General features: G+C 39.3%; 1 protein-coding gene across 11 annotated transcripts in view; it reads left to right on the top strand.

Annotated features, from left to right (window-relative positions):
- Positions 1-24789, top strand: part of ATE1 (arginyltransferase 1) — a 71469-nt gene extending 46680 nt beyond the window's left edge. For all 11 annotated transcript variants that reach the window (XM_046942959.1, XM_046942961.1, XM_046942958.1 and 8 more), the window contains 2 exons: positions 8762-8882; positions 21547-24789. In XM_046942959.1, the coding sequence (XP_046798915.1) occupies positions 8762-8882; positions 21547-21725 (300 nt within the window). In that variant the 3' untranslated portion in view covers positions 21726-24789. The remainder of the gene's footprint in view (positions 1-8761; positions 8883-21546) is intronic.
- The last annotated feature ends 1858 nt before the right edge of the window (positions 24790-26647 follow it).

The raw sequence follows: 26647 nt of genomic DNA, 5'->3' as shown, positions 1-26647 counted from the left end.
TTCAGTTCAGATGTTGGCTTACAGGTGTTGAGATGGGTGCAAGGTGAGGCACTAAAGGTGCTCCTGGGGAGCACAGAGAACTTTGTGCATGGATGCTCCCCTCTCAGCAAACAAAGCAGCCTTGCTTAACAAACACTTGACGAGCTCAGTTGACCTAAAGTTAGAATGCCTATCTCAGGAATGAAAACTTAGTGAAAATAAACGTTTTTATGGGCAACAGAAGAAAGTTCTTTAAAAGAGTACTTCTTTGATGGTCTGACTTTTTGTACAGATACTTTTTTTTTTCTGTAGTGTTATTTACTGTTAAGTTCTAATACATGGTTGGAATACTCTGGCAAAGCAAACCTCATTTTTTGTTTGTGGATGGAGAGGCAGTGTGACAGTGTCTGACAGTGGTGTGTACCTTTGTCATTCCTGATAAAGAGTTGTGGGCACTTAAACACTGGTCACAATTCTTTTTCTTTTGAGTTTTAGTGTAATTGACATTTTTGTGTGCAGTATGAATGCATTAATTTGATTTTCACAATGTTATTTAGACAATATCCCACAGAAAGTTATTTTTTACTAATTAACTTTGCTGTGCTATATTGTCTTCCCGTTTGCTCAGAGCTCTGTAGGTTTTATTTGTGATGCACGTTTGTTTTCCTGTGGTCAGTTTGACTAAACATCTGTGGTAGAGTGTAGATTAAAATGCTTCATTTCCAAATATAATGACTTGCACCTCAATTTTATCAAAACTAAAACTCATCTGCCGTGGCAGCTGTGTGAAGTGCTACCAAAATGTTGAGGCAGAAGCACATATAAGGCCATCAAAATGTCCTTGCAATGATATAGAATGCTAAACCAAATGTATCGGGTTTTGACACAACTTGTTTTTTGGATAATCTTGATCAGTATAGCAAAAATGTGTGATGTATGTACACCTTTGAGATTTCAAAGTATTGAAATGTAGATTGTTTGAATACTTGGGAAAGCAGCTGCCCTAGCTATTGTACGTGTTTCAGTGTTGAGTAGTTGAAGGTTAAGTATTTGTCTCTTATTGGGTTATTCTTTCTACTGGTGATGTTTCAAAAACTTGACAAGTGTACCAAACATAAATAGAAAGCTCCAAAGTTAAAAATCCTTTCCAGTTCCGGCATATTGATTCAGAGGATAATTTCTTGTTCTTAAATGCATGCAAGCAAGTAGAAATTGAAGCTGGAGTACTAGTTTTTAAAGTCTCATAGTTTTTCAATGTGATATCGTTGCACGAGCACTGTAAATGGTTTTTAAAATCATGCTTTGTGTGCATCGCATAGCTTAATCTAAAGCAAGCTTCCCTCATCTGAATTCTTAACTGGGAGTGTATTTCAACTCGTTGAACATCGGCAAGCCACAATTTTGAAGAGCTGTCAACTAGTCCTCTAATTTATTATGTCTTCAAATAATGCACAGAGTGAGTCAGTAGCTGGGCATGGAGGTGAAATATGGAATGACTCAGTGCATGGCGACCAGCAGGCACGGACTTTCTTGGGCACGCCTTGTTTTCTTGCCCTTGGAGCCTGGAGAGAATTTTGGCAAGTTCTGTGCATTACTGGCTGAGGTTTTGGAAACCCCATTAAAGGCAGAAACAGGGCTTTGGGAAAGTCTTGTACAGAGGCATTATTCCTATTGATGATGTGAGTTTGGCCAGCGATAAAAAGCAGAGGTGAGGCTGTGATGGGTGTAGGAGGTAATGCAGAGTGGATCTTATGGGACACTGAGGGGCTTTGGGGTGGGTGGTTGGGCTTGGAGGGTTGGGTCTGGAGCTGAAAGAAGAGAAAGCTGTCTGAGGAGAGCAGCTTGAGGGATGTTGGGAAAGTTGGGGAAGGCTTGGAGCTGCTGAGCATGAGCGAATGCCAGGGAAAACAGCAGAGGGCTTGGAAGTAACCACAGAACCAGCAGCTATAATGAGGAGTTGGGTTTGAGGCCAGACATAAGGGCAAAGCATGCTCCGAAGGGTTAGATTTGGAGAAATCCTTGGGCAGGAGGTACTGGGGGACTCTGCACCTAGCAGCAGGAAGGTGTATTTGCAGGCAGAGGGGCTGCAGCTGCGTAAGCTGGAGAGCAATGTGTGCGCTGAAAAGTGAATGCTGGTCTTGTTGGAGAATACACATGCTTTTCTCTTGTGTAGTCCTTCAGAGTTGTTAAGGGTCTTACTGGCTTAAAAGGAGGAAAAAGAAAGAGAATGGAGTTGAAGTGAATTGTGAGGGTAAGGATACGGGGCTTAGTCTCTGCTTTTGCAAGCATCGCAAAAGATTCAAAAGTTGATTTGCATAGTTTTACTTCTTGGCACGTTGTAATTCCATTCAGTGGTTTAAAAATATATGAATAAAAATAAAAGTTGTGCAGAATGCCTTCACACCTACTTGTGTTGTACTGGTGTTAATGCAACACACACTAGGATGTGTATGTCCTTCTTTTAATTATTTGACTTTATGGTGAATATAAGAAAATGTACAAAATAAAGTACTTAATAATTACAAGAAGTAATGTGAGCTCGTGGCAGCTCTTAAAGGGAATGGTATGGGATCCCCATGATTGAAATGCTCACCTTTTTTTTCTTTTTTGCCACTTCTCACAGCTGCCAAAATAAACTCCTTTTAAGATAGACTGAAGTCAGCATAGCTGGTGTGTTTCTAATGGAGCATTCCTCCTGAGGCCCTGACTTGGGTTTTATCTTTTGTCATAGCTTTTCCTAATCTCTTGTTCCAAGTTTATTGCTTGGGTCTCCTTAAGAATTTCTGCAGCAGAATTAAAGTAAACCAGCTCCATTTCGGTAATCAGATGATTTGTGTTCTGACCACGTATGAGCTTAACTTCTTTTTTTTTCCATTGGTTTCCCATAAATTTTCTCTTTAACCGTGCTGCTTTTTCTAGGATTCTTGAGTAGCTTCTCTATGGTGTAATATAGGATGGGTACTGGCTTTCAGCTTCCAGCTTCAGCTTTGACATTTCAGTCTTATGTTGATGTCACTATTCTGCCAGCTCAGTATCACTGACATTGCTTAAAGCGTTAGTAAGCAGGAGAGATTAAATGGCAGTGTTTGAAGATGTGCAACATTTTGATAGTGGTGTCAGTCTGTAGAACTTGTCAGGAGTTTACAGTGGGCAGCATCCCTTATCAGCAGCTCATATTTTTGTATGCCAAAGACAAAGATTCTATGAAATGTTTGTTTTCATGTAGATAAAATGTAAACGGGGTAGGTGAGCAACTCCTCTGAATTTCTGCGTGAGATGCATTGCAAAGAATAGAACTAAAGGTATGATCTTTTACATCATACCTTTTATGATCTTTTAGGAAAGGAAGGAGAACACACTGGGGATATTCAGGCTGGATCTTAGGATAAATTTCTTCTGCAAAACAGTGGTCAGGCTCTGGAACGGGTTTCCCAGGGAGGTGGCGGAGTCACCGACCCTGGAGGTCTTCAAGAAGCGTTTAGATGTTGTACAGAGGGACATGGTTTAGTGGGGAGATATTGGTGGTAGGGTGGACAGTTGGACTGGGTGATCTTGGAGGTCTTTTCCAACCTTGGTGATTCTGTGAATAATTCCCTTACATGCTGTCCATTTCTCAAAAGTGGTGTGAGATTTATGGGCTGCAAGGTCAATTTTAGATACTATGAATATTGTTTGGGGATTACAGCATGTTGTTCTTTGATAACGGAAGGTAGCTGAGCTTCCAAGAGTATACAGTTGGGCCCTAAAAGCTCTGATTGCATTATGAATGCCAAGTTTAGACAAAATCACTCATGTCTTTGTTACTAGAGTGTCAGGCAAGCATTTGCACACGGGGCAACTGTGGATTCTGTGGTTAAATCCAAATTGTTGTTTATTCATCAAATTATCTGCAATCAATCCATTGAATCCATGATTCAACTCCTTTCTGAGATGCACTTCCTTGTAAGTGGAATACTTTTGATGATAAATCTGAAGCATCCCACCATCTTTAGTTGAGAAAGTTTTGTTGTTCTTTCTGTGTTTATTAATCTTTTGAGGGCTTGTTTGTTTGTTCAAAAAGAACAAAAATATGGCAACTGTGAGGTGGGAGAGAACTGTGCGGGTTGCTTTTGTTTCCTCCTTTCCTCCTCCCCTTAGACACACGGGGCACACAGGAGTGACACGAAGGGCTGGAAGCACAAATGGATTCAGATGTCCAGCTCAGTCCTGCTGGCTGTGAAAGCAGGGCGTTGGGGTTACTCTTCTGGGGTCAGCAGGGACCTTTTCTGTTTGTGGAATGAAGTCAGGGAGCAAGGGTCTGCTGGAGAACTGAGCTGCTGGGATTCCGGTGGGGTTGTCTTTCAGTGGAAGGACTGAATTTAATAAACCTGATGCACTCTGTCTCGTGTTGTGCTGCTTAGCTCAAACTGGTTGCTGTTGATGATTTGGAATTATTTTGTTTACGTAGCCTGAGAGCTTTGGTTTAAGCAGCTGGGTGGAAATTGAGATGAAGGCAGTCTTAATTCGCTTTTAATAAAAGATCAATGGGTTTATTGTGAAGAAATAGGATACAGATGTAAACTGCTCTTGATAAAAGAATTAAATGTGTGTTTAACCTTCCCTCTTTGTTTTTTCAGTGCTACTGGTGCTCGACCTTTTTTGTTTTCCAGACTATTCTCTTTCTTGGTAGTTTTACATTTTAAGTTCTACTTAGACTACAAAAACAAACTCTGCTGATGTTTTCCATCTCAAATGCTTACCAAATCCCTCAGATTTTACAAAATATTCAAGAAGTAATCTCCAGACTTAAGTCTCATTAAAACCTTTGCCCTTCCTGTGGGACAAAAGTTCAGAGAAGTTCTGGTTGATTTTGATTTGGAAACAGTAAAACAAAAAATATCACGGTGTGAAGTATTAATTTAGGCAGCTTCACTGTAAAATGTGTTTCCAGAAGCTTGCAATTAAAATGCAGCATATCTAGTAGTATGAGGGGAAAAGCACCTTAAGAGGTTTTTTTTTTGTTTATATGAGGGAAGGTGCCCCAGACTTCTCTGAAAGTGAAGTCTTGTAGCTATTTTTATTAAATAGATGGTTATGTTTATATTGCAGTGAGTTGACTTGGTAGAAGGAACCGCATACTCAGGATTTCCTTAGCTATACTACTTTTCAGTACTGCTTTTTAATCAAGTTATTTGACAGATGCTTGTATCTGTGTGTCCGTCCCCCCTGTGCCCCTTTCCTTATATTTCGAAGGAGATAAAGCAAAATTAGAGAGATCAGACTGCTGAGAAGGATTAAATGTATGGAGCAGCCTATGTTGGAACAACAAGTTAAAAAAAAAAAAAATCATGTCCTTTCAGAGTTGTGTGTCTGTAAAATCATGGGCAGCACTTCAATAACACAATGACTGCACATGCATGTATATATCACAGAGGTAGTAATGGTCATCGAGGGAAACTACTGCTCAAAGGCTGCAGTAATTAAAAGCAGTTGTTCAGGGTTGTGAAAAGACTGTCAAAATGCATTGTTTTCAAAGTTAGCTGGTTATGGAAGCGTCTGTATAGCAACCTGTTGGACGTAAGTGCAGTTGTATCTTGACAGAGTGCATTGTATCAGCAGGGGGTTACTGGGTTTATGAAGCTGAACCAGAAGAGAAGTACTATGGGATGGTCTGCAAGGTGGTCGTTTTTGTTGAAAACCTTGTAGTTGAATATTCCCAGGATGGTTCGGGCAGTACAAACAGTGCTATAGGGACTCGTATACTGTGAGAAAAAATAAATGCTTTCAGTTGTTGTTTTTTACTGTAGACTGACTTGTGAAATGTATGTTAATTCAATCTGAAGCCAAAGAGAAATATTTGAAGAGCAAATTCTGAAAATCTTTACAAAGTCCTACTGTGATAAGCAGCTCTGCAGTAGGAGATCCCCTTTCGCTTATTGATATATATTGGGTGTATGCTGCAAACTGGTGGTATTAAGAGTAAGAAGGAATATGAATAGTACTCTTACAGACAGGGCTTTTTTAGACAGTGTTAATATTTGAGTCAATAATGATTTTGAACATGTGCCTTTTTCTTGAATACAGGTCCTCCTGTACATGACATCTAATCTGGCTGGGTTCTCAGGTGGAAATTTCTCACAGTCCAGAAATAAGAGAAAAGAGGGGAAAAAAAAAGATTGGTCTATTATAATTTCATACTGAGTATTTAACATTTTTAAGAAGAAAATAAATTGGTTGTAATCACTTGAAGAATGGGAAAAAAAAAAAAAGAGTAGGAGTGCTTAGAAGTCACTCCATTTGATTTAGCAGTTCCTGTGGATTGCCTTTTTAATTATGTTAATATAAAAAGAGTGCCAACATTTGACTGGGAAACTCACCCTTGTGTGTCCCTGGGTTCCCACTTCCTCTGCTGAGTGATTCATGGGATGTGGGTTTAACTGGTAGGGGAAATAAAATACCTTTGAGGGAGAAAATCTTACCTCTATCATGTTTGGAAATAGTTTTAAAAAGCAAGCAAGGATACTGAAGAACATCAATAGTTTGTTTAACTTTTAGCTCTAACTCTGTTTTATGTCTCTGGTTGGTGAGACCTCTCTGTGTCATCGCTTCCGTTTCACTCATCTTCAGCGAAACTTATAGACACGATTCTAAATTTGAAAGAAGAGGAAACCTCAGAACTATTTATTCATTTTTGCCTCCTAAGTTAGGTATTATGACCCCCCAAATAAATACGGAATTTACAGTGATGGTTTGGGAGTTGGAACCATTTGGCACTGCTGAAGTGTACCACTCACTCGTCACTGTGCTCACATCTGCTGGTTGGTCTCTATACACGTTTGGCAAGTGTTGATGAATGTCAGTGGGTGCCTTTCTTCCACGTTTAGGAATTCAGATCCACACCTTTGCTCCTTACACGCTTCCACGTCAGATGCCATTGTGTCAGACTGCCCCTCTGGTGCCGTCTGTAAACCACTGCCATACCACCACCATCTGCCTCTGACACTGTGGGCCAAGGTAATAAAATGGGAGGCATTACTTTTGGATCAGCCCTTGTAATTTACTATCTAGTGGCAAGATCGTGTAGAAGGACAATAAGTCAGCAGTCTACGTATGTAGGAGCCTATCCATGCTCGTGGGAGAGGCATCCCCACCACCCTGTGCTTGTGCTTTGATGAGAGATGCTTACTTGGCTATTTCTGCCTCTGGCCAGCTGAGAAAATGTCTTCAAATCCCCAAGTAACTATGCTTAATTTTTTGCCTGTTAATGAAAAGGCATACTTTTCCCCTAATCCTTAATTAGTTTCATCTGAATAACAGTGACCAAACATGTTCTTTAGGCATTGCATTCCCATCCTTTTCAATTTTTAGATAGTTTAACAGTTCAGTGCTAGTTCCATTCTCTGGGTTTAGAGAATTTTCTAATGCCATGAAGTTTAGGCTCCTCTGTGGAACTGAAGGAATGTTATTTTCACTTTAGATAGAAATGGGAACAAAGTTATTTTTTTATTCATGTGGACAGTTGTGACTTCCATCAGACAGAACATTTGTATTTCTGACTCAACAGTTTAAACTTGATAGGGCATACGTAATGAAAAAGTTCATCTTTTACTCTAAATATTGCTGAGAGTTGAACAGAAAGAGAATTAAAAGAAGCTGATATCTCTGTAAACAACCAGAAAACGGCCTCCAAAGCCACGTGTTGTTGCACTGGGGGGTGCATCTACAAAGGAACAGCAGAGCTTGTGAATGTGACTTCTTATAGGATTATGTTCATTCAACTAGTTCAAAATCAACTATTAGTCTTTAGTACTTGGCAAAAATATGAATTGTTCTTTCCAAAACCATCATCATCGTTACCTATTTAATTCAAATAAAGAGCTCTTAATTGCATTAAGGGCAGTATGATGAAATCCTTAGATGTTTGCAATCTATTTACTGTATATCTGTTTTTCCAAGCTGATAAATGTAGTGGATTTCCAGTTTGAAAATTAAATATTGTCACCATATGGCCATGGGGACTGAGAGTAAATGGATTAAATGAATAATGGCTCAAAGGTAGATCTTTGTTTTAATTTATAGGCCAATGAATAATCTTATTCGAAATAATTAAAAAAAGATTTGATTAGGTTATTATTGCTGAGGTGGTGATTTTCTGTGTAGCAGAAGGGAAAATAAATATCACTTTTAAGTTTTGGGAATGTCTGCAAAGAATATCTTTTAAATCGAGTAAAATAGTAGAATTTCATAATGGTTACCTGTAACCTATTGCAGGAAAAATTTCATGCATTGAAAAGACAGTATTGCCATTTAATGGGCAACGAACCAAATGCTCTATCACTACTGCAGTAAAAATAAAATCCTACTTACTGTGAAGCGTTCTTTTTCTATTGAAGTATTTTTTGACACTGTTACTTTGCGTGAATGAGGAACATTTGAGACAAGCTGCTTTCTGAGGTGCTGAGTTTTTTAGTGTCAGCACCAGCTCAACAGATCACTAGAGGATAACTTAAACACAGACTTTCAGTAAGGAGAGCCAAAATTTCTCAAGTTCATCTTGGATAACATAAAATATACTGTGTTAATTTTACTTTTTTTCAAGTGCCAAGGTTAAGTCTGTATTCCTGAGCTAATGCAGAAATTACTAAAGGAGTAAGCTTGTGTTTACAGTGAAGCTGTTTCTTACTCAGTTTGTTTAGGTTAGATTAAAACTCTCCCTTGCTCATAGGAAAGTCTGGAAACGTGTAGCCAGACTGTACTTGTGCAACTGATCTGACTCTTCTTTTTCTCCTTTCCTCCTATGTAGGGTCAGTATAGACCCTCTGACTTGTTGTGTCCGGAGACGTATGTTTGGACCCCTATTGAGCAATGTCTCCCGCTGCTCGAGCTTTCCAAATACTCTCGTTTCAACCAGGATGCAAAAGCAGGTAAGGCCACAACTAATGATAAATGATGTAAATTGTCTCTCTCATATTTACTGCATATTGGTATCGTTATAGAAATGTTGCCTTTAATGGGGAAGAAAGTCTAAAATCCACACCTCCTCCTGCAAGCATTAGCAAGTAGATTGTTTTATCTCTGAACACATGCAACACAAGTCCATTGCTTTACAGGTGGTACGTAGTTCAGAACTGACAGATTTTGGTGTTTTTCAGGTAATCTTCTATGCTACTTTGTGAACAAAAACGAATATCTATTCCTTCCTTAGATTCTAGTCTGATGAGCGCATAAAGAGACGAAATTAGAATCAGTGCAGGAAAGTGAAGTGCAAAGGCATCAGGTGTAAAGAAAAACTGCTAATTTAGCTTTTCAATCTAGCAGAGATTGTGAAGAATACAACAGTAGGAACACCTCACGCATCTTGAATGATGTGTAACATAAGTTGTACATTCTGTAAAAGAATTACTTATTGATCTGCATCGAATGGTCAAAAATACTTCAAAAAAATCAGATCAGATACACTGCTAAACACAGATACTGATTGACAAGTTTGAATAGAATTTAAATGGGGTGTACTGTACAAATAGAGAATGACGGCGGGTAGCCATGTGGTGTGGTGGGAAATAGCCTTGGGAATATGGTTGGATGCACTTTGAAAACAAACATTTATAACCATTGGAAAGCTCTGTGTTTAAGGTACGTCGTGTCCTTACCAACCAGATATGTTGTTAGATTGGTGAAAGGAAATAGGAAAAAAAAAGAGAGGTGAAATGAGGAACGGTTTTGGAGGCTAGTGGTGTTAAAGATATTTTTGTTATGCAGAAGGAAAAGAAGTGTATTCATTTAAGCCCAGGATTGACAACTAAGTTACTCTGCCTCTGACGATGTTAACCCCATGCAAATGAAGGGGCATCATCTTCTCAATTCTGTGAAATTCCTGTGGGACACCATGCTTTTGGAAACTGCAGGGTATAAAACATCGCATCGTTATCAGCACAGAATATCTCACTCCAGGCATTACTGGAGCTGTGACTTACATCCCGTGGTTAAAGGAAATTAAAACATAGCTACGTGTTGAAGTATATTAGGCCTGCTGAGAGCTTATAGCCATTTGAGGTTTCAAGATTTGCTAGCTTTAAGGAAGCTATTGCTCAACAGCAGAATCAGTTTCCTCCTCCTTTTCTTTCCTCTCCACAATAGTCAGCAATATGAGTTTAATTAAGTTACAGCAAATTACAAAATGAGCAATAGAAACGATGATGTGCTTTATTCCTTGTGAATAGCTTTCTATAACACAGCTCTCAGTTATGTCAGTTAAGTAGGTCATGATTTATCAGCAGTAGGACTTCCTACTTACAAACTGAGGGTGATAACCAGACCCAGTAAACAACTGGGAGGAATGGTGTGGCCTGCGTTGTTCCCTGTGGTGATAAAACAGTCACTGCAAATGGTCATCTTTCAATATGATCCGTAATGCCGAAGATTTCTGAAACATTACCTCACACCAGTTTGTTCATCGTATTTGGCAATTTTCAAACTTCTTTTCCCTCCCATAACAACAACAAAAAAAAGCTAATAAATGTGCTAGTTGCAGGTTATGAAAGTGCTACTTCAGGAAAGTGCTGCATGCTCTGACCTGTCAAGTCTCTGCAATGGGAGAAGGGTTGCTGAGTATTCGTGCCCATTGCCCTGCAGAGCTCTTTACTATCATCAGGTATTTTGCTTTTCTGAAAAAAGCCTGAGATATTCACAAAAAAATAGTAGAAATTTTCTGAACTATCAGGAAATATTCTTCATTATTTACGGAGGATTGTGCCTGTTTTACATTACTGGGTTGTCCCGTGCTTCAACATTTTTAAATGGTTTTGAAGTATTGTTTTCCATGCCCTTGTCTGACGTCTAATACTTTTGTTAATAGTTGGAGAATGAGGAGAGGAGAGGCGAGCTGAACAAAGTTGTTAACTCTTTATACCTCAGAGATTATACCTCAGAGATGAGTCTAGAAAAGTGTTTAGCAGTTAACTGAGTAAAGCAACCACAGGCACTGTAATAACTCACCTTCTTATTACTTAGGGTGGCAAATCATGGGTGCCCAACAGCTGAAATAGATCCAGCTCTTGACTTCTGGCCGGTGTGCTGAGATTCAGCCTCATTTAACCCAAAAACACTCCTGTGTTTTCATGAAGAGAAAACGATGAGTTGTGCCAGCAAACTCTCAGATTTTATATTTAATAAACCATGCTGGTAGCCTCTTCATATACAGTTCCTAGCTTGTATTGGAAAACACCAGTGACTTTAGGGGGAAAAAAACTGCATAGCAATGCTAATACAACATTCGTGGCTAAAAAGGTCATACCTTTGTCAAATGTTCTTGCTTTTCCAAACTATCAATTTTACCTAGATTACACAAGCCTTATGCTGAACAGATTTTTCATTTCTGTTGTCTGGTATCATTTTATAAATGAAAGAGGCTCATTAAGGTTCCAATGTATTTATTATTAAGTAGTAACCAGTCATTTACATGCAAATAAATCAGAAGTAAGTGAGGCAGGGCAGTAATTGTGGGTTTGGATAGTGATGAGCTCTGAAAATAGAGGCTATGCTAAACTGCATTTTCTTGAGGTGATGTACAGGCCATGTGCTCCTACTTTGTAAAGATGAAATATATATGGAACGGAGCTGCCAATACTGATGGAGCTGTACTGAAGAAAGTAGAAATGAATTCAAGATTACTCTTCAGGAAAGTACTCGTCTGTGACTTGGACAATACATTGAAAGTGGTGTCCAAAATTCAGCCACGTGATAGTGCGGTGCTAAAATATTTGTGGCCATGGTCAGCCTTTCATGCTAGTCCACTACCTCTTTGCAGAACTGGTCTTCAGGGTTTTGCTTCATTGGTACTTTCACTAGCAGTTATGCCTATGGAATAAGTACAGTATGAAAAGTATTATAAATAATTTACTCGGTATCTCAACATACTGTTATCCTTCTGCTTCCCATTTTTCCAACTCTAACCCACTGACGTCCTCTTCTCAAACATCTGTTGAGAATTTCAGTTTCTTGCGCCTGAGACAAGACTGTGAAAATAGTTTTTGTGAAGTAAAATCTTCCTGATAATCTGCTTTGGGGATGGTAATTAAATTACTGGGAAACTGCAAATCTTTCTTCCTATCACCACTGGACTGTCAACACCTTCAAGAAGCAACTCCAGATAAGAACAGATCCAGTCTCGGTGTAACGTAGTGGTTTCAAAGCCTTCAGCGTGTTGTGTAAGTTGGGGTGTGTGTGTGCAAACCACTGTAAGCAGGGTGGTTTGTTTTTTCTTTTTATTTTTTTAACACAAGCAAAAGGCAGTATTTGATCAGGGTCAATGGACACGGTCCACAGAAGTCTCATTTGTAATCTGCTTCCCATCTTCAGTGTCCAATACTTGGAGCAAAGTCTATGAGTAGTGCAGATCAAAAATGATTTTTATCTTGACACATTTGCTTAGTGATATTAATAATTGTTATAGCTAGTACACATCTGTTCAGTGTTCTCGATAACTAATAATAGAACCAAATCAAAATGCAAATGTAATATGTCAATTAAAACTGAAGTCCCTGTTTTTGCATTGAAACACACGTGGCAGAGACATAGACTCCTCTGTATAAGCTTTGCAAATTCATGGACAGAAGGCATTCTGCTCCAGAGAGTATAGTCTAACACAAAGCACAGGGGGGCTAAAAGATGGTATAAGGAAATGAAGAAACAACTCAAGTTCTTGTGGTAGATCTTTCCCACATAACTGTTAACTCCATTTTCTTTGCTATGTACAAAATTGAAGTTTTAATAGATTGGCTGCATTGTTCTGCTGCTTGTAACAAGTTAGAGCAGTAAAAGGCAAACAACATTCCAAAGATTTAATAACTTCTGAATCCTGATCCTCTTGATTATGCATATTAATGCTGCTTGAAAGGAACCAGGGGTTATTAGTTCATTAGTAAATAAAACTTAAAGCTCTTACCCAGAAATCTGCAGGCTTGAGTGGTTATACAAAAGTATATTTATTTTAAATATGTATTTGTATACATGATGTTTTCGCTAGAAAAATAATCTGTTGCAACTATGTCAATAGCCTTGGTTTCCAGTGACAACCTTCAACACATTTCATCTACAGTTTAGCTACTATTCTTTGCTAATAAAAAGGGCTTATCTCAAACATGTTTTCATTTATTACATCTATGATCTACATCTTTTTGCTGGTTGTTCACTTCTGGTGGCCTATGTCATTGGTAAAGTAATGCATCCGAGTAGTGTCACATCTTTAAATCTGATCAGCTGAATTAATACAAATGCCAGTATGCACGAATGTTTGTAAGCATCGTGTTGTACAGGTTAATGAGCAAGTGGATCAGTGCATGAAAGTTCTTGACATTATGAAAATGTGGTCACAAAGATATCACAGATGGAAAACCTTAAGCCAATTGTTTAGAACATCATCTGATTTCTGGAGAAACTGCTGGTCTCCTCAAAACAACATCTGTTAAAGTTATGGGACAGAGTTTTGAAAATGTGTTAGTACATTCTCTTGGATTAGTAACTGAATTATACCCGGTAACTAACTCTTTGATTTCTTATAACAGCAATAGGCAATGTAGACAGTGCCAATAAGGTGTAGCCAGGCAAATTTTCACTCATTTTTTATTATACTTGGGTTAAATTGAAATGACTGGCATGGGATTTTGGTCTAATGTGCAAAAATACACTCAAATACTCCAGTGATTCTGTAATAAAAAGGTAACGAACTTTATTCACTTGGTTAATTTGTGGAACTAAACAGCTGGCACTGCAGCTTTGAAAATGGTTCAGAACCATCAGAAGCAGTGCATGAATTGGACTAAGCACTGGAAGTTAGAGTGAATCATCAGCTCTGGAGTATCACAAAACAATTGCCAAGAAAGAAAGGACTCTAAACTGTGACTTGAAGTACAATCACAGTATGAACTCCATTTAGTGTGGTTAGCAAATCTCAAAGTTTGGTAAATATTTGTTTAAAAGTCAGTGTTTAATGTTATGCTAAATGTGTCTGCATCTGACATTGATAGAGTAAGCCAACACTCCTCAGGAAGCACCATCATCTGGCTCATGAAAACAAGCTTTAACCCAAAGTTACCATCATAAAGATTGTGTAATAGACAGGCACATCTTGAAATTATGTAATTTTTGAGGACTTCGACAGCGTATCCTTATTTTTCATGCATATACATAGAAATGATGAATCTTGGTTGTGTGCCTGTTTGCTTGTACTGTGGTACTGTTATCCTGGCCTTGCATGTGGAGCTGCTGGGAACATAATTGATTCCATGCCTTAATTAATTTAGCCAGTAAATTGATTGCCGGAATCTGATTTCCTTAGCTGATAAGCTGCTGCCAGTTGCTTCAGTTTTGCCTGTTTCATGGAAAAGCTTGTGTTTGTAGTTCTCTGCTTGACTTTTGTCAAGCAATTGACAAAGCAGGCTTAATGAGGACCTTTTCTTGCCCTTCCTTTGAAAAGTCCTCTTATCGCTCCCTGCCATTTTCACTTGAATACAATTCAAATATTTTAGTAAGTAGTTTTTAACAATTACACCTCTTCAAGAGCTTTCCTGTTCCCATCCTGTTGTTTGGAGCTGTGATTCTCAAACTCATAATCCTATAACTTTTCATCTAGGAGATGAGGTTGAAGTCAGGTGGGAGTCGACCCCCAAGTGACAGCAGTAGGCTGGGAAGTTGTGGCCTTCAGTTGCACAAGGGGAGGCTTAGGTTGGATATTTGGAAGTATCAGAAAGAGTGGTGATGCACTGCCATACACTACCCACTACCCAGGGAGGTGTTCACCATCCTTGGAGGTGTCCCAGAACTGCAGAGATGTGGCACTGAGGGACATGGGCAGTGAGCATGGTGGGCTGGGCTGGGGTTGGGCTTGGGGATCTTAGAGGTCTTTTCCAGCCTGAATGATTCTACGATTCTCTCTTTTGTATTGTCTTAATTCCTTTGCTTTTGCTGTCATTGCAAGCTTGACAGCTCAGTACTCCATTGTGTTGGAGGATCTTGAGGTATCATTAAAGCTGTGATTAAAAATCTTTGGAAGTCTGGTTGAAAATGGTCAGCTCTGCAGCTGGCAGCGAAGCCTTCATCTGAAGGTCTGAAGTCCTCAGTCATCAGATGGCTCAGGGTCAGTCCCATCAGAAGATTTTGCTTTGGAAGAAAAAATAAAGCTGTCAGAATGTATTATTCTTGCACAAATATGATGAAAGTAAGTATATGGAAAAATATTTATGAAGTAGACTGGAAGAAAGCAACATACTGGATTGCTGAAATTCACTGTAATTAGTCTAATATTTCTGTCTCTGCCACAAGCAAATTTTCAGTTCCATGGAAGTGAGTTCACAATCCAGAGTGTCACAGTGGCCTGTTAAAATTGCCTAGCGTGTTTTCTGATTTTTATTGTGCAATGCAGAATAACTCAGACATGTAAGAAATGAGGCAACAACTCTGTTCCTGCGTTGTCAGCCCTTGTAAAATTGATTGGACCTTAAAAATGAAGTCTAAAACATATTAATGTGTCATAAATGTAAGGTAGGTTTGCAATGCGTGGAAGTTGCTGAAATTCAGATAATTGGCATGACAGTCATGATTTGCTCTCATTAAGGTCACTCTGGCCTTTTAGGCACTGGTCATGATACAAAACATGGACTGATTAGCATTGTTTTGTAGTTAGAATATTACTGCTTACAGTAGAGTTGAGCATTTGGCTTTTCTTGGTCAATTGTACTGGTTTACAAGATATTTTAGTTAACTGTTGAAATGAAAATGCAGCTTACATAGTGTTTTTGTCTTTAAAATCTGCAGTAGCTTGAAGAATGTATTCTTATGCAAAATATATTCAGGGAATAGGTGGAATAATCTGTTTGAGACGTCAGTTTACTTAATAGCTTTAAATTTCTAGTAGACTTAGTAATAACATATTATGCTTTTTTGAAGAAAAATATTTATTCACGTTTTGTATAAGGAATGATGAAACATTTCATTTGCCCCTAATGTAACATGCTTGTGTAGCAGTTTGTTTCCATAGCTTGTCTTTCTTTCTAAGATTCATCCCTAACTGAGTCTTCTCTAACTTCAGTTCATGGTTGCATGTTAAAGTGCCTCTCCCAGCAGTACCTGAGCTGCTTTCTCTACCTGCTGCGGTTCTGCTTCTAGCCTTGGTATGCGTGGTGCATTTCAACAGCGCGTAATTAAAAGTTGCCTGCATGACCAAACGGGGTATTTGAGACAGCCCAGAAGCATACTGGTTATGCACTTAATAGTCCTAATTGTCAATTCACATTCTGACTTCTTGGACCTGAAGCAGTCAAGAATTGCATCATGTTCAGAGATGCAACTTGAAAAGAATTACGTAGCTCATTTTGTCTTCTGGAAGAGCATCCAAAAGCGAAATAATATCTCTGTTGCCATACCATCTTTAGGATTATATTCCATTTTGCATAGTTTTAGCATCTTTACTTTGGGGACAAACTGGATATTGCTACGGGAAGGTGTTTCAGTGTCATTTAACTAACATTTTGCCAGGTACTACTAGCTTTGTTTGTATTGCAACCCTGAAAAGCAAGTCTTTGGAGAATTATCACTATCATTTAAACCTATCCATTTGGTAGGTAGCTCTCTGTCATAATATTTCAGGATAATAAACTGAAGTAGATTAGAATAATCAAATTTTATGAGAGCTTAGAAATTCTCTAAGATTTTATAGTTGCTGTTTTATGTGCCTCTTCCTCAAATGTTTCCAGAACAGTGCGCCATGCTCAGATTTCAGCATTGCTAATATAGACAATGTATTTAAAGGACTGCATTTGCAGGCAAGCAGAAGATTTTGCAGGTTGCTGTGAATTATGGCTGAAAACCTATGAATTGCTGTATGCACAGGAATGGTTTTCCATTGGCCCCTATTCATGTTTACTACTAGAATAGTAAGAGTCAAAACACAATGAGGTATTGTTTCCGCATGGCACAGCAGGGTTAGCAGATTTTGAATGCATTTGTCAAGTGATTAGGCTGCTTGTTTCTAAAAGCTGAATTGCAGATCAGAAGCCAGTGGAGTGATTTCAGGCACAAAGCCCAAAAGCTGTTGTTTGTGAAGTATCTTCAAGAGTTACCCTCATTCTACTTTTAAGGCTATAATTCTTCTGTCACTTGCTTATAAGAATCATTGATACTATTAAGATAAGAACATTTTTCCCCTTAAAAACGTTCTATTTTTGAAACGTGGTTTCAAAAGTTTTCCTTCTTTTTCTTGTTTAGAGTAACCGAACAGCAAAGAGTTGGCTGATGGAGAATATCCTCACCATTTCACTGTACTGGCTTTGTGACTTGTGCTTCCTGGTTTTAATTAGCAATTCTTTGCACTGATTTTTTTGTTCATGTTTCATTTTAACTGTATTCTTATTTTCATCTGAGTTGGTATTTGTATACCCCAAGGCATATACTGGTCTTTCTTAATGTGTGAATGTAGTATGAAAGAGGCAATATGCAAAAAAGCACACTTCAACATACTGGTTTATGTAATTATAGAATCAAAGGAAAAGGACCACAATGACCACCTAGTTTCAATCCCCCTGCTATGTGCAGGGTCGCCAACCAGCAGACCAGGCTGCCCAGAGCCACATCCAGCCTGGCCTTGAATGCCTCCAGGGATTCACATAAATTGCTCATCTTCTCCCTGCATATTGGCTCCTTTAATTTTGTGGATGATTTCCTATGCTTTGCTGGTTGAAAAAAAATAAACAGTGGTTTAAAAGGTGTAAGAAGAGTTTCAAATCAGTACATTAGACTTCTAATTGGGGTGGTTTATCTTTCCAGTAATTTGTCTCTTATATTTCAGTCGTACATTTGGAAAGTTATCATTTTTTTTCCCTTTAGAGTCCTTTGTTGTGAAATATTTGGTGATGAATCATGACAAGGTTGTTTAAGGTAGACATTGCATTTCTACTTTAAAATATTCTGCAAGCCTGTAGTGTTTTTCAAGCAGATGAACGTTGCCATGACACATCGAGCAGAGAATGGATCTCTTTTGATGGCTTTTACACCAATTGAGGTGTCTGTGCTTTTGATGAAGGTGAATTTGTGTGTATAGCAAAGCAAAAAATCCAGCCGAAATCTGCCAAGACAGTACATGACCTGGTCGTTCCTTAGAGCACTCCTTTTTGCTTATTTTTATTTCTTTACTGATAGGTAGGAAAGTATCTGATATGTGCTGTTTTTCAGAGAAGAAATCCTCTACTTGTTACATTTGGAGAAGTCTTGTCAGGTACCTGCATGAATTTTCCCCACTAGAAGTTTGTTGTGACTTTTTGGCTTGCAGGAAGGTCATTTTTAGCTCGGACTTCTGTATCCCAGCATTGGTCCCATAGGGAATGAGCGTCAGAAGTCAGCTGGAGTAGTGTTAAATATAAAGCGACCTTTATTATGTACTGCTTAGCAGAAGATACTTAATCTTAATTTTTTTTCAAAAACAATATTGGAGCCCAATCTATTTATATTTTCTTTTTAATTCTCGTAAATCCATTCTGCTTGGGCTTAAATTATGAGCGAAGGGATTACTTGCCTGAGTTCACACGATGTTACCTCCAGAGCATAAGCAACCGAAAGCTGATTAAACTCACAGGTTGGTATTGTGGCAACAGAAGTTCCTATTCACCTTCTTTAAAAGCTTCACTGTGTGCCTGAGATTATTTCAGTGACACATAACATTTCATGAAAAGATTTCCTTTTCAGATGGGATTGTTATTATCTATCTAATTATTCTTAAAGAAGGTTATTTTATCACTTAAGCTTTTATTTTTTTGAATCAGTGGAAAAATATTCACTTAAACCAGGTAAATTTTAAGTGATTTGGGCAAGTGAGGGCTCTGTCCTTCCTTTCAAAATGCATTCAGTGAATCAAGAATCAACATTTGTAGAAAAATATAGATACACCCAGTCAAATACAAGTATGTAGGATGAGATACATGTGGGTTTAAGGTTTTCCTGATGATAAACTTTAGTTATTACCAAGTGTCCATGTATGTAGCTTGTGCTTTAAATCTGTCTTTAACTTCAAAGATGTCTGCAGTATCTGTATGACAGTGACTTGTCAAGATATTTGGTGTTTTCTTGATTACTTAGGAGGGCCTTCTGCTGCCCACAGGTAGTGCTCTACAGCTGTGCCGCAGTCCAAGAAGGTTTGACCTGCAGCATGGCTTGGCAAGCTCTGCTTCAGAAAGCACTTGGCTGCAGCGTTCTACAAATTTGCTAGAACCTGGGCAGTAATAACTGTTTAATATAGCTATAGAGCTAGTGCTAGCATGGGTCTGATTCCAAGGAAGGATAATGCACCAACTGTGCTTGATGTAATGAGTAAAAGTAGACTAAGTGTGTAAAAATATATGTCGAACAACAAGAACAAAGTTCAACTGAGCCAGTGAGGCTATGGGGGAATTCAAGGTACAGTAGCTTTAGTTACTGTAAGAAATTGAAGCTGGGGCCAGGAACGCTTGCAAGCCAAAAGATGAACTCATCCAGAGTATCAGGCTTCAGAATTATTTAAAAGCAGCGAACATCAGCAGCGAGCAGCTCTGAAAGTGCTTTTGGCAGGAGGTTCTTTATGAGGGCTTGGCAGAAATCCAGGTCAGGACACAAACTTACAGTCGGCCTAGAGGTGCAGTAAATATAAACTTTCCCATTTAAGAAGTTAAAATAACTTTACGGCCGTGTCACCTCCAGGAGCTAAACTTGCACATTTTTTCCTCGGTGAACTTTGAGAAAGACGGAGGATGTGATAGAAGAGGTGGTGGGACGGGGAGCCCGTTGGGATGTCAGGAAGGTATTGGCAACACATCAAAAACCTGATGGGTTTCAAAGAGGGAGAGAGAGCTACAGCGAAGTGCTTTTGACTTTGGTGTTTTATCTAAAGCGATTGCCAACCATAATTAGCAGAGAATGCAATCATAGCAAATACCGCTCAGATTTTCTTCCTTCAAACCACTTTTTTCCTAGTTAAGCTTTAAGAAATACATTGTACTTTTCATGTTAGGAATCAAAACACAGATAAAAGAAATGAAGTCATTCCCAACTTTGTAGAACAGACTTCATTAACTTTCACATACTAAATTCAGGCAATCAGCAGAAAAATGGGAGTTACTGTGGATGTGAATAGGGGTACGTTGTTGAGAGTGCCCTGCTACAAAAAGCATTTAATGACCTCCTTTGTCTTTACTGAAGCAGAAAGAAGACCCAGAAGGGAGCGTTAAGCTTTTCTATAGCAAGGGCTACATTTGAATAGAGATTTGCCTTAGAAATCTCTTTGTATTCTTCCAGACTATTTGTTTAGCTTACCTGTGGCGAGTTTGAGGGATACTTATATATGAAAAGCAGGTGAGCTCTATTTTTCAGTCTTCAGTAAGTTTCAGGTATGTAAACTAAGGCAAAGCAGCACTGGGTGACCAGTTTGCTTCCCAGAGCTGGTGCCTTACCCTCTGTTCTCTAAAAGGTCTGTTACCATTTGTGAAACTTGCTTGTAAAAGTTCTGTCTCGTTTTGTTGCCTTCTGAATAAAGACAGTTTTTGCCCATTAAGTAGACACCGATTTCCCCAGCAGTTGGTTTGAGGTTGAGTTGGCTGGAGCTTGGTGCAGTGGTTACTGTCCTCGTCCAGTCAAGGGAGCCCGAAATGTTTAAACCTGAACATGAACACACACAGTGTTGTAACGTGGGGCAGAGGTCGATGCAGTACTTACAGCTGGGTGGTTATACTTACCTGTGCTGTCTCTTCAGTCAGAATGATGTCCTGATGCCAAAACAAAAAGGAGTTTTGGAGTGGGTGCCAATGTTCTATTGTAGATTCAAAGTAGTATTTCTGCTGTTACTTGAATTTATACAGTTCTGGTTTTTGAAGTCATGTTTCAGCTTCTGTGTTTAACACTGCCTTGGTGGCTATTTGAATCTGAAGTTCAGAAAAGTTCAAGATTTTTACCAGTGTTTTGCAATATTATGAACTTCTATAGAAATTCTTTACTGTGAGGGTGGTGAGACACTGGAACGGGTTGTCCAGGTTGTGAATGCCCCAGCCCTGGAAGTTTCCAAGACCTGGATGGGTCTGTGAGCAGCCTGGGCCAGTGGGAGGTGTCCCTGCCCATAGCAGGGGGTTGGAACTGCATCATCTTAGAGGTCCTTTCCAACCCAAACCATTCTATGATTCTATAGCAATTTATCAGGAAGACTTTTCTGGTCAGTTGTTTGAAATTATTTCCCAGATAGTTTCACTTCTGGCATTGGTCTCCAGTGGATTAAATGAATGTGGATTTTAAAGTGAAGCAGTAGAGATACTTTCAGTAATGCTGTATGTGGCCATTAGAAATGAGTGATGCATGATTTTTTTTTTCCCACACATCACAAATACCATTACTTTGCAAACTACTTTTTTCAACCATAATTCAAGAAAGCAGATTTGCAGATTAGATCTGCTGTTATTCATCTGTGGGCTGGTTTTATTACTTCAGGTAGTTTCCATTATGCATATTGAAGTTAATTGCAAAATTAAGATCATAGGGACAATATATGCAACTAATTTTTATTGCCTCTGATTCTCTTTGCAGTTGATGAAGATCATATCAAGGAACTGGGCAGAGTTAGAGTACTTCACAAGAGAACCATAATGCCTTACAGTGTGTATAAGAAGAGGAGGAAGGGGCCGAGCGATGAAGCCAGCGTTCAGCAATATGCAAGTTTGGTTGGACAGACATGTTCAGAAAGAATGTTGTTGTTTAGAAGTTGAGAAACCATCAAATGACATTTTGATGGCACAACCATCATTTATTGCACTGCCACCGGATGATGTAATGTAGTTGTGTGTTGGTATGCCTACTAAGTAACAGTATGAAGTACAGGTATATAACTAGGCTTGTGTGAATACATGGAACTGTGTCTCAAGACAACTCCAATGAAACTTCTGACAATACAGCAAGGCTTTAGCAATATAAGCTTAGAAAAACATGCTTGCAGTACATTTTAATTAAATAGTTCTTGCCTTTCTTTGCATTTTGAATAGTCTTAATAGTCTTAAGTATCTAAGCAAAATGAAAAACAGGCGTTTTTTTCTGCAGACAAAGGTTGGCTAAATCTCTGTTAATGATAATTAAATTGCAAGTGTTTTCAAATAGCAGCTTGGCTGTCTGTTATATAAAATTGCCATTAAATTTGTACTCACATTCATATGTTCCTAAACTATTGCAGGAGAATTGAGTTGTGCAGTTACTTTCCAATTGGAAACCTGGCATGGTTTAATTATACTTCAACAGCGTATTTAAAAACAGGAAGAAATTATTTTCACTGCACATTCTTCAGTTGTTTAATATAGCAGGTTAGCATCTGAGACTCTACTGAGTATGGAGTCGTAGTTGATTCTCAGTGGCAGGAGATGCAGTGCTTTGGAAGACCTTCCCTGCCAGAGACAAAGCAGAGTAGTTGCACTATAAATTTACCAAAGAGATGCAGCCAAGTGTCACGGAGTTCTATGAGGTTTTTTGTTGTTGGTTGTTTGTTTTAAGCCTTATCCTTTGTGTAAAAAGAGTGGATATCTTAATGCACGTCACTGATGTGAAATGGAGTTTGGGATATTCAGCTTACAGCTCTTTAGTGCACATTTCAGGACTACGCTAAAAACGATACAAGGTACCACTGCTGGTGGTTGTTGCGACTTTTTCAGCAGAGTTGCATGGGGAGACTTGCACATCCTATTCCTTGGTCTTTGTGACTGTTCTGCTTATGCCACAGTGGCCCACGGGTTATTAACATCTTCAACTGAATACTTCTCTTGGAAACAGAAAGATGTGATGCGTTATCAAAGCACTTTATTACTGATATGTTAATGCTTTCATTAGTAAACTGCATCCGTATCAAGTCATACAAGGGAAATAATATGGTTTTATATTCAGCCGTGCATTACACCACTATAACAATCCCAATGTGTCTGTAATTTGCTTATCTTGGGTGACAGGAGCTACTATTTACATTGAATCAACCTGAAGTTTCCTGTTAAGCTTTGAAGAAGGAGAATCTTATTCAAGAATATATGTGTATATGTTTCTTTTTCCCCAGAAGGAAATCAAATTCTAGTTTAATCTCTGAAGGTTATGTCTTGTGTCAGCCGTGGGCTTGATTTAATTTTAAACCCTTGGCCAGTATCGTGAATCACTGATTTTTATGTGAAACAGCCACAAGAATGTTGAGATTCCAAGTGTGCTGGGGATTTATTTTTCCCTGTGTCAGTTTGGTCACTGCAGTGTTACAGGTGATGAGTGTAGGCTCATCAGTAACTTCAAAACATGTTAATTGCTATGTATTGTATCTACTGCCATTTTGCAACAGAATTGGTGATTTCTGCCAGCCCTGTGCCTGGATCTGTGTGTGTTATCTGGAACAGCGAGGTTTCTGTGTGCTGTAGGATCTGTCTGCCCACATCTCATCTAAGCCTACTGTCACAAGACCACTAACTGCTATTTATGGCCATTATAAGGAGCTGTTTACTGTGGGTAAAATACCACTCGGTGAAATGTTGGAATAGTGTAACATCATCTGCCTATACTGTGTGTTGAAACGTGGTGATGCCCGTAGAGCTTAAAAACAAAATGAATGAGAAAAACTTTTTGTGTGACCTAAAATCAGTCAAAAGGCACAAAGAAAATCCACTATGACTTTCAAAATCTTAAAAGGTAATAAAACTCATTTACTGAAGGACTTGTTGAACTTGGAAGTTCTTTACTATGAGAGTGCTGGAACAGATGCCCCATCCCTGGAGGTGTTCAAGGCCAGGTTGGATGGGGCCCTGGGCACCCTGTTCTAGTATTGGATATGGAGGTTGGCAGCCCTGCATGCAGCAGCAGGTTGGAGCTTGATGATCCTTGGGGTCCCTTCCAACCCATGCCATTCTATGATTCTATGAATTACAAAGGAGCAGACTTATGTTAACAGCCAGAGCTTGGAAGAGCTCTGTCCTTCTGTGCTCAATGTTTATTGCTGATTTGCCTTCCATGTGTGTAACAGACTTTTTTCCTGATCCTCTTTTTTCTCATTGGGAGCTTTTAAGGACTACAGTTAAAGGAAAGTGAGGTATGTATAGAAGTGAGAATGGAGCACAACTTGAAGTTGTCGTTGGTGCGACAACAAAATGTTAATGACCACTTCCTGTGAGTTCCAAAATGGTGCTTTCGCTTTCTGACCTCCACTGAAACTGCAGCAGGATGGGCTTTTGATTCTTATTGAGGTAACATTTAAAAGAAGAGTCAAAATTGGGATGAATTGAGAAATGGAGCTCATCTGATCCAGCACGCTGGTATCTGACGTGCTTTGTTGGTTTTGCTCTAGAAGGAAGTTAGCACAGTATTTTCCAGGGCTATTTTAGAAGTGGAACGGAGTCGTGAAGATAAAGCTCTCTAAGCTTTGGCATTGATTTCAGTGGAGCTGAAAATTCACCACTACTTTAATTTTATTTAATGAGATTTCACTGAGAATTATTAAAGGTATTTAATGTAGTACAAAATACTTTATAAGGGGTTTTTTTAGTGTAATTAGTTTGTGAGTTAATCGCTAACGTAAGGTTGCCTTGTTCTGTTATCTATTGCTAAATGAGCATAAAATGGTGGTAAGAAAATGCAGAGCTGTGACCAACGCTAAAAAAAATATCATGCTTTGTTTTAATTGGAAATAAGTGGGGAGCTTATGCATTTCCAGCATCAACACGTTTCAAGTGAATGCAAAGAACTCGCATGTTGAGTTTGTAATTGCTTTTCAGCAGACCTGTTTGACTTGTAAGTATAGCAAATAAAGGTATTTCTAGTCTCTGTGAGGTGTTATAAATAATTAAGAGCTTTGAGTGTGACTTCCATCTTACTTGGTAGGAATTAATTATCCTGGTTGTTGAAAAGTGTCCCATGAACAGCAAAACTGGAGAAGTCAAAGAGCAGCAGTGATTAGAAGGTATACAAATCAATTCAAAACGTTTGCCCGTATTTTAGAACTAAATCTTCTCTCTAGGCTGTGTAGTTAAGAGTTTACTTGTATGCCTTGAAACAGAAGCTCTCTTTTTTTTTTCTCTGAGTAGAATAAAATAAAGCTGTAGGCTTTTCACAGGAGAGTAAATAGGGCTACAGACTTTAATTAGGTTATATATACCATTTCCAATGGGCTGAAACAAGCAGCCCAGAAATGGGAACTATATGCTGTTCTTCACAAAGGTGACCAAACACTGATTCATTTTCCTTCTGGATGGGGCAGAATTCCAGCTAACTCTGGAACCCAGTGCCACCATGGCTCAGAGTTTGGTGAGCCAAGGCATGTAATGATCCACTGCACGACGTGCTGCCAGGTCCCCGCATAGTCCTGGGAACAGTTACTTCTCAGTGTTCATCCTATGGGCCTCTGCCTGTCACACTTTTTGAAGCTGGTGACACACTCTGTGTATTCCTGTATTCCTTCATTCTGCTCATCTCAGATCTTCCTTCAGTCATGTGTTGTGTGCTCTACTCAGCAGTCTTTCCTTCCTACCCAAGACTTCCCATGCGTTAATGTTTCTCTTCCCTCAGTCAGTCCCAGTCCCGCTGCAGGACTGCCCTGTGAAGGGTGCAGGCAGTTCTTAGGACAGAGACCATCACCCCATCTCAGGGCCATCATCCCTTTCCAGAAGCACTGCAGCCACATATCGTACCCACCATGTTTATAAAGCTGGACCTTAAGAGCCTCTTGCTTTCTAACATCACATACCGAGCATAAAGAAAAGCCAGATTACATTTCCACTTGCCAAATAATTTGTTTTATTCAGTGAGCTGAAGCAGTGGAGGCTTTCCAAGCCCGCCTCTGGCTGCCCTCGGGAGGCACGGTGAGGAGCTGAGTGACATGGCTGGGAACGTGTGCGAGGGGAGCACCCAGAGCTGGCTGCTGGTGGTCCTGGGTGGCAAAGAGGAGCAAAAGGTGACCGCTGTTCAGAGAAGAGCTAGCAGGTAAGGAGCCACGTGCTTTGCCTTGATCTGTGAGACAGATTTGGGTCATGTCAGGGAAATAAAAGGCACTGTGGGAACAAATGGTAGAGATGACACCACCTAATTTAGCAGTAGCTGCTACCCAAGTGAGTATGGCGGCCTTTTATGAGTTTTTTAAACCCCTGGTGGCTGAATGCCTGGCCATACACATGCTTAGCTAACAGAAGATTTAACAAATAGAGCTGCAGAAGTATGTATTTTGCACTACATCCGTTATGAAGCCAAAAGCCATTGTTTACAGGGTGTGATGTGTGGTAGTGGTAGCTCTTGCTGCTCCGAAGCATAGTACCCAGGCGGTAGTTGATGTGGATTCCTAAGTAAGAAATTCTATGAAGTAATTTGTAACCTCCATTTTATAGCATGCTTCATGCCAAGGTCAGTGTTGTTGGTTTGGTTTTTTGGTTTTTTTTTGAGCAAAAATCTCAAATTTAAGGATGAATTAGGTTGAAATCCTCCCTCTGTGCCTGCATGGGAGCAGAAAAGCGTGGCTGGATGGGACTCTGAGCACCGTGCTGCTCCTCCCTTTGCCTTCCTCCGGGCTGGGGCAGGGGACCAACACGGCGGTGTCTCCCACTGATGGCGCTTGGGCTGTTTCTCCTGATCCCTAATGATAGCAGTTCATTATGTTCCTTAGAGGGACTCCTTTCTGGGACTGGTATCCTTA

Source organism: Gallus gallus, chromosome 6 (assembly GCF_016699485.2).
Source record: "Gallus gallus isolate bGalGal1 chromosome 6, bGalGal1.mat.broiler.GRCg7b, whole genome shotgun sequence".
NCBI lineage: Eukaryota > Metazoa > Chordata > Aves > Galliformes > Phasianidae > Gallus > Gallus gallus.
This window is presented reverse-complemented; position numbering and strand designations above follow the sequence as displayed.